General features: G+C 44.3%; 1 protein-coding gene across 1 annotated transcript; it reads right to left on the reverse strand.

Annotated features, from left to right (window-relative positions):
• Window positions 1-4,056: 4,056 nt before the first annotated feature.
• T265_01575 (hypothetical protein) lies at window positions 4,057-4,539 on the reverse strand (the record flags this gene model as incomplete). Its single annotated transcript, XM_009165634.1, has 2 exons — window positions 4,057-4,269; window positions 4,396-4,539. 2 exons carry the CDS (start codon window positions 4,537-4,539, stop codon window positions 4,057-4,059), a joined length of 357 nt encoding a protein of 118 aa, XP_009163898.1.
• Window positions 4,540-9,083: the final 4,544 nt, after the last annotated feature.

Consider the following 9,083-nt stretch of genomic DNA (forward strand, 5'->3'; position numbering starts at 1 on the left):
AAAATCTGTCGTAAATCTTGGTGATGGTATGAAGCATTATTAAAAATTGTGGTCTTGCGAAGTCACGATATGGCGGGATACGTATGTCTGGGTGGTGGCAAATGAAATTCCGTTCCAAAAATCATTCCGAGTAGTCACTTAGTAAACACTCAAATCACTTGCTTCCATAATATCTGGTAGCGCGCAGTCATTTCTTGTAGAACAAAAATCTCCAAGTCCTGGTTGAACGGGACCGAATATTTCGACGGACTAATCGGGAGTCATTGCCAAATTTGCTCCTCCGCATTTATGCCTAGCCAGTGAATGTTTAGTTATTAACCTGGTGGATACGAGCTCAAAGCTATCTATAGTTTTGTTAAATGGGCACTGCTAATGGCTCCCAATAGGGATGAAAAAGTTGTGCCTCCTTGCTTGCACTTCAACCTTAAGCGGTACCACTGGCTTAGAATAATATCCGTTGAAAATTGACGAATTTCGCGACCGAGGCATCACAGTAAGGAAACTCAATTCGCTTGACAAGCGAGTCTTTAATCCAGGAAGTTTATTCTCGAGGAATCAGTCAACACTCGACCATGCCATTTCGTTTCTTTGATTGAAGCATAAATAGCTCTAAATCCCGTGAAAGAGAAATATAATCACACTTTTGACCAGCAGCACATGTCTGTTCATTGCAGCGTTGAACGATTACCCCCAGAGTCGCAAGCCAGAAACTATCAAGTGTGTAGTAAAATGCGCGTTGACAAGGCCTCACAACAATAAGTGGTATATTTTCCACCTTATGGAAAGCTCGTAGGAAGTGAAAAATGCCCCTTAGTTTTCAATATTGCCGAGTTTCGGGGTAAAATCCGATCAAAATTCGTTAGTTCTTCCCTTCTAATCTTGACGTGCTTGTGTATTGCTTTTTCATTTCATCATGCGTCTGGATGTCTCACACGCGCTAAAACTTTACCGAGTAGAGAGGAAAAATTCAGTTTTTGGGCTTTGCTTAGGTGCATAGTGTTATTGTTCGAAAAGAACTTCTGGTCATCGGTGCCCTCCTCTTTCAAACCAACTGGGCTTCCCAGTTCCAACCATACCTTCTGAAGTTCCGCAACGGAGTCTTTTGAAGGTCTTCCTTGGGTGCTTGATTAGTTCCCCTGATCATCCATCCTCCCATCCGTTCACAAACATCTTACGGCCGATTTGCTGCGGCGACCCGCAAATATTGAACCGACGGTCATTAAGGTCTGTTCAGTATAAACACAGGGAGATTTATTTCTGTCCACAAAGGAGAAGAGGTATTAGAGTTTCCTTTTTTGAAGTCTGTGTACTGGAGCTCCTCAACAAAGCCAACCTGAGCCCGTTCATTATATAAGAGTTTCCAAGTTTGTGGGTGTTTAGACTTCTACAAAGCTCTATTTCTATCTCTCATTTTCATTCTACAATTGCAATAAAAATGGTTAATATGTCCGCTGTTCCCTCCTATCAGTCGGTTCCCATCAGCTTTAATTTCAGTTACACAAATTTTATCTCATATCCTTTAGGTGAACTTAGTTTGGTGCAGATTTCGTAGCCAAAGAATGATGTGACTGTTGGGGAGTGCTCAAAAGGGAGCTACAAGAACTTCCAGCTACACTGAATTGTTCTCTGGTCTACATATTTTATCCTCACCAGCTGTTCGCTGTTCTTTACCCTTTAGTCTGTGACCGCCTTATCCAAATACACCAAAGTTAATAAATTTCGATCTTTTGCGCCCAAATACTGTGTGCTTGTGTACAGTCAGCAATGGATGGAAAACCGTTCGCAGCAGATGGGAATTCTACTTTATGAATCAAATTTTCGTTCACTCCAAATCCATTCACTCCAAATTTGTTCATCCGTTTGAAGAGACCTCTCTCCCTGGACTACTACTCCGAAACTAATGACACCAACATTTACCTGTAAGCGGATTCCTGTTCACATTAAGTTACAAGGGTAGAGAGCAGTATTGGCCGCTGCCAATGCTTTCACACTCGCCAGTCAGTACTTGAATATTCCCACGTCACAATAATCCAACCTCGATGTAATTGTAACCGATTTGTTAGCTTATTGGCCATAGCTGATTCTAATAATCTAGTTTGAATCTATGAGAGACCTTATTTTTGTATTTTTTCTGATAGACTCAATAACCTAGCATCACAGAGGTGATCAGCAGCTCTCCTTATTAGTTGTTTAGTAGGCAGATGTTGAACAGCTTTCTTCATTTCCGACTATGTGCTCCAAAAGTGCCCGCAAAACCGACAAGCAAAGTAGAGGTTTGAGGAAATCTCGGTTTTCTGCTCACGACTGTCCGCATATATTCAATAAAACTAATCCCGGAGCAACCAAATTAGTCCCATGTCTGTTCCGATAGTTAGTGCATCCAGGTGTTCGCTTAGCTCCGCCTCGAATATGAGTCAATTGGAAGTGATGCGCCGCACATAAAGGGAGTTGGAAGACAAAAATAGGGCAGCCCGTATTCATGTCGTTCGGAGAACAGTCTACGCTTTGGGGTTTTCAAAGTATCGGGCTACAAAACGGAACATTTTCTGACAAGCCATCAAAAGATGGATATTATTCCAGAACTTTTTTAAAGTATGGCTAAGGCTCTCTCACACTTCAGCCATTCCGCTTCTTGGCTGCCACCTCACACATCATATACAAGGCCATGCGCCAACTGCAACTAGATTTCTTTGCCATGATAAGCTGTATCCCTTCAAAATTACGTCTTTCTTCACCCTCATCCAGTCTCATCTCGACTTCTATACGAATGCTTATTCTTTAATTCAACCCATTTCTGGCCTTTTTAGCTACTTTGTCCTCTAGGTACCAAAACCACTCGCATTTCCTCAAAATAGGAACCACCGAGTAATCGTAACCGCAATTTAGTGCTAACTGATGTTATCCTCCCGGACTTAATGTGTACTAACCCTAGAACACACTCACCGTTTCCTGCAGAACAGGCCACGAACCAAGCCGTTCAGTTGCTGATCAAGCAAACAGCAGTCAAGTCCGTCGCGTTCACATCAAAAAGGTTCCATTTTTCACTTGTTCACGATCCCACATGTCACTGACTGACGCCACAACACTGCAATGCCCCGTTACTCCTGACATCTCAGCATCCGTTTCGTTGCCCACAGTGTGCAGTCTGCAGTGTCACCGTAGACCGGTTTTGCTGCGCCTTCAACGAGATGAGAAACCGATTACTTGTAGAATATGTGGAGCGACCCAGGAATCCCAACTGAGTGACGCTCCAAATCACAACCCAGATGTGAGGCAGTGAGATTTATCAATAAAATACGGTGCTGCATGTACAAAATACGACCAGAAAAGGGACGTGAACCCCAAATTATAAAGATTTCCACCTAATTGTTGTACGGGTTGGTGCAAATGCAAGGGTAGCCCGGGAAGAACGACAAACCGGTGTGACCTACCGACAGACCTGCGAGCTAGCGGTGACGCACGTGGTCAAAAAGTAAGCATGAGAAGTTCATCAAAAGTGGTTCGACATGTTAGGCGTTGAAAGTCCGTGAGAGATCCATGGCAAATATCAAACAGGTGAGCAGACACAGAAAACAGTTGTTTGAGAAAGGGGAGGGTTTGACAATGGAAAATGAGGTACACTTCCTCACCAAATACTGAATGGATTTTCCTTATCTACCTCCTCCGCGCTGGACGCCAGGAACAATGAAAAACAAAAAATGGTACTATTCGACTCTGGCCACAGTCGCCTCTCGCAGTCCTTCATGTCTTCTACAGTGAATGAGAGCCTATGGTAAACCCACCGCTCATAGCATGCATGCATTCCGTATATCTGTGGCAACTGATTCATCTGAGCTCTTGCGCTCTACGTTCTGACGCACACGTCCGATCTAGGTGCGGCGGCTTATGCAACCACCTTTGACCAGATACCGCGCATTAACTCTGAGTGTATTAGAATCGAACGTTGATCACAGGCTAAACTCCATGTCGGACCTCGTGCCGTAATTCATACTGGCATCCACCACAGATGTTTAACCCTCCGTTACATCTATAGCTAGCGTCACTCCAACCTGGGTCCTATTCTGATGAGCGGAGGATCTGGAACATGGAAGAATTATGATATGTACTCTTTACCGGCTCATCGTTACTGTGAATCAAGCACGAAGGGTGTAAAATGAAGAAGGCAGCAACTTCTGAGCGATCAGTTGTTACCAGACGCTCATTATTTTCGGTAAACTCGGAAGCGTAATTATCCACAGAGCGATAATATCTGATCTCCTTGAAGTGGTTCTGTTCAGTGTATCAAGTGAAATCTATTCTACTATATCCCCTGAAAGCTCGGAATTCAGTGTTACCCAAGGTTGGAAGGTCAAAGTGTGGATTGGCTCCGTCTATGCCTCGAGACCATGGACCGACGGTAGCCAAGGGGTCAATTTTGGCACCACGCGCAACCATAAAATATGTTCCACCTGAATGAAGCTTCATAAATGCCGCTGAGGTCGTCTGCCACGTGATGGACACTTTATATACTTCGGCCACTTGCGAACATGTCACCTGCATTGCCCTGGCGGTGTAAGGTTAATCAGAATTCTGCGGAGGACAAGGATCAAAGAGTCAGTTTTACTAGGAGAAACGTGATAATCAGTTGAAATTCCCAGCTTAAACGAGCTATGCATTAGGAAGAAGTCGCATCACGTTGAGTCGCATATTTAAAAAACGATAGCAACGTCCAAACAAGGAGAATTGTGTTGCGACTTACGAAATCTTTGGGTTGCGACACTAAATACGGTTTTCGGTATATCAACCTCATATTTTCCAAAGAGCGCCTGTCCGTTGCCAAACGACCAGTGTTCCCTGTGTGGTGCCAGGGCATCCTAAATGAGATTCTTCGACTGGATTTCCCCATTTTGGGTGTCCCTCGTTTACCAACATGGCAATCGTCGCACCGATCGAACCGAGGGCCATATTTTTCCTCTCGAGGGTTGCCGTAGGACCGTTTCAAGGCCACAGACACGTTATATGGTCGGCGACTCGCTGATGGCAGGTGGTTCAGTTTGGGCCACACACCACCTCTAGCCGTAGAGCCCATATGGCCACCACGACAAGTGGTACGCACTAATCCATGTGCCACGCCATTTCTGTTGTCCCCTGCGAGTTCAGCCAGTGTAGTGGTAGTTTTACCACGACTGAAACGTGATAGACCAAAGCTGATGCAACCGAATGGATTTAACGGCGTTCTTTCATTGTCCCAACACTCTTCTCTCTCACTTAAAGTGGATTTGGTACACCGGTGATAATCAGAATTAACAGCATTTTGGACGTGATTCAAGAAAGTCTGATGCTCGTGAATGGGCCCGGAAGGTCGTGAGATGGTGGGGTTGATCCCATCATCCGTTTATGTCTTCGGATAAGCCACAGCTGCTGTAAGCGATTGCAAGCAGTTTTTACGAACAAGCGTTTCCCTGTTCACTGTTTGATGGTGGCACTCTCCCGCGCTGGTTCATCTTCCAATGAGTAGTTTTGGTAACGTAAATTGGCTAGTGCCTTTCGTTTTGATTCAAACATTCATATTAATTAATAGTTCTTGTAAACTTTCTGTTTCTCTTTCTTCTAAAACGTTTTCTCAAAAGTAGCGGCAAGTTATTGAACAGAGATCGTGGTGGACTTACTGCTACCAGCCTTACTAGACATGCGAAGACAGAAGGGGGGCCAGAAGTACGGATCGCCTGGGATATAGCGGGCACGGAACGATTCACAGGCATTTCTAAAGGGGAAAGATATAATGTTGGTATTACCTATACATTTGCTTCTGAGTTCATACATCTTAACCGGGCAGCCACCAGAAAGTTACATTTGAGTAGTGTAGAATGCGTGACGCGTCTTAGAATGCACAAGTGATTGACGCGCGAAATCGCAAACCAAGATTTCTGAACTGCTGAAATTTATCGACGAGACGCGGTATAGTACGTCCAAGGTGTGTGCATGGAAGGAACACAAACCTTAATTTATGACAAGTTACGTCCAAACGCTGCACGAATTGGCGCAAGTGCTAAGAAAGCGCAGCGAGAACGGCAAATCGATGAGAGATACCGACGGATGTCACACAAAGGCCGCTCAGTATTCGCAGAATGGAATTGATTTCTCGAAAACTGCGAGGAGTAAAGATCACCAATTTATGGTGAAAAACGTCGGTCTAATGAACGGTTTCGCGAATTATTTGTATGGATAATTTGTTTAGGTCTGCGAACCTCCAAGGCCATCAATAACCACTGAATGGGAGAAAGTGCCTGAAGTAATAAGATATGGCGAATTGCGATCAAACGTGAGTAGTTTAACTTGGACGAAATTTGCGAGTAATTCCGCAGCTGAATTAAGTTATTAAACTTTTTAGAGTCTACGTCGTGCTTTTTCGGATTCCTCGGGTTTCCATGTATTGCAGACCACCTGTTGCATCTATTCGTGACGCAAACAGCCTTGTTGCTTCATTTACTGAGTGCACGCACAAATACCACACGGTTATCCGTCAAATATTCCTATAACGCCTTCTCAAATATCATGACGGTTGAAAAGCCAATAGCCCTTGAAATCTCAGAAAACATATCTGGCGCCACTTCCGAAGCCATGGCACAGCAAGTTCAAAGTCCATTGTGCGCCAGCAATTAAGAAGAGAGATTCATTAAAACAAATCACGATAAACTGGAGCTAGATCGAGGTAATTCTTGGTCTGAGCACGCACACGGCTAAATCAAACATTTGTGTAAAGACTTTATTAGACCCACAAAGGTTTTGCAGAAAATAGTATTTTGTGACCAAGGATCACCATAGCTAACCAATATTCGGACGGTAGAATAAGTGGGACGCTGAAAATTACTCCAGTGCTGCTAATCTCGCGGCCCTATAATGTATCAGAAGGTATCACGATGTGTGCGGATATGTTCGGCCAAAATGGGACCGATATAATTTGCGAGATTCAGAATGAGAAATGACCTAATACCAAGGTATTTTGACCCCATATTTAGCCAAAAATGGGTATCATGGAGCATTAGCCATAACCAAAGGTGCTTCCAATAAAGAATTTGCTCATCACCGGAAGCTGTGTTGGTTGGGATGCATTGCTTATGGCGAACCATCGTTTGCCCAAGAGAGGGCTGTTTTTGAAGTCCAACTCAAAGTTGCGGAAGAAGGGATACAGCCAAATCGTGGCCTGGGGAAGATTACGAAACGCTTGGGCGCCATCGGTGCTACTCGCCTTCCAGGATGGGAACAGCGTGATTTCTACTGCGCCTGACTGAACAAGTACAAGTTATAGCTGCCAACCGATGTCAGTAGAGTTTTTATTACCAATTTTTATCCAGGTTGCCTGAATGAGTGCCCGGAAGCGTTTCTTTCCTTTTCTTCACAATAAGACTTTCAAATAAATCATGGTTATACAGCAGTGGAGCATGGGTGCTGAACATTGATGTCATGCCGTTGATGGTGGCGATGACCAAGGGCGAATATAAAGCACACTGGTGATCCGGCGAAAAAGGTTATTTCTGGCATTATTTTAACCCGTCATTAAAAAAAACATGAGCAAAAATAAGCAACCAGCGAAATGAAGAATGAAAACTAAGGAGGCCGCAGAGCTAGTGGTATTCTCAACGTTGCGATGTATAAACATGCGCTGCCCGGGCACTGATCTGTCACAGCGCTTTTCATAAGTAAGGTACACTGCATTGGCAATGTTTTGTATGAGCACGAATGCACAGGGCGTCGCATAATCCTCAGCAGCCAGACTACGAAATAAAGATCGGCGAGAAATAAGTGGGCTTGTCTGTGTCCTATGGAAGGTAACCCTTCACTGTTGAACTCTTCGGACACTTACGCAGACTGTTTCAAGGAAGCAAGGAAAAGGGCGTCGGTCCACAGATTGTGTCCTACCTTTTCGTTATCAGTCACTTCAAATACCGAACAAGTGGCTGATTGCATCACCCAGACTAGGCAGAAAACGGGACTTCTCTTGCAGTTGATGGAACTGAATGCACGAGACGAGAAAAATTAACGACGGCATACGATGGGCCAAACCTAAGATGAAGTTATTTAAACGCAATTTTTCACTCAGTTTCCATCTGTCTGGCAGAAATTAGAATACATGTGCTGTAGCCCGGGATCAAATCTTATCAATTTCGCAGGGACTCCTCGGTTTCTCTCCTGACAGAGGATGTCTCTTAGATCTACAGCACAACAACCAGCACGGCAACACGTTTAACATGTCCCTCAGTGCTTGTAGATACGCCTCTTTTTGCCATGGGTGTCACAATTTGTTAAAAGTTGCTCGAGTCCTGCAGAGTCTTACATTAGCCTCACCCCTCATTCTCATTCGGAGCCAAACAATCCCGAAGAAGTTCGAAAATCCCCACGGCTGCCACTGTTTTCCCTCAAATAAAAAACAGTGTTACAGAATGGTGACCATATTCACCGGGTAGAGAGAATAGGACAGATCTGCCCCCGAAACGTGCGCCCTGTTCTTTGAAAAGCAAAAAACCTCATCTGCATTTTCCAGATAGACAACATGCTGGATGAGGAGAATAAGATAAACTGAGGGTAGACTATTTCACAGTGTTCGCCTGGCTGTTTTCATGAACGTAACGTCGAACAAAAGGGGCACAGCGGATAAGCCTTTTTCGCGCTGTCTTCGCGAAACATCTTGAAAACTTTACCACGTCAACAAGCCATGAACTATAATTATGCCCGATACGTTCGAACTTCAGAGGCGTTTTCTGCTAAACAGATGCTTAAGCAACTGGCGAATACAACTGACTACACGCTGGAACCTCGAAAGTAGCAAAATTATAGGGTATGTACGTATACAGCCACCTTAGAAGTGGTATGGGCTTGAACAATATCACATTTTTCGTTTGCTGCCCCCAAGCCAATCCCTCAGCTTTCGTCACAAAGCGATAAGTCTCAGGTAGCGCAGTAGATCTGTGAGGACAAAAAAGAGACTGATCAAGATATGTCAGTTGCATTGACTGAACCCGTTGTTAAGATTGCCACCATTTACAATTAACCCTGGTTGTCCGGGAGAATCAAACTCTCAAAATATGTTGTCTTGCTGAACGGTA

This window comes from Opisthorchis viverrini (genome assembly GCF_000715545.1).
Source record: "Opisthorchis viverrini unplaced genomic scaffold opera_v5_17, whole genome shotgun sequence".
NCBI classification, from domain to species: Eukaryota; Metazoa; Platyhelminthes; class Trematoda; order Opisthorchiida; family Opisthorchiidae; genus Opisthorchis; species Opisthorchis viverrini.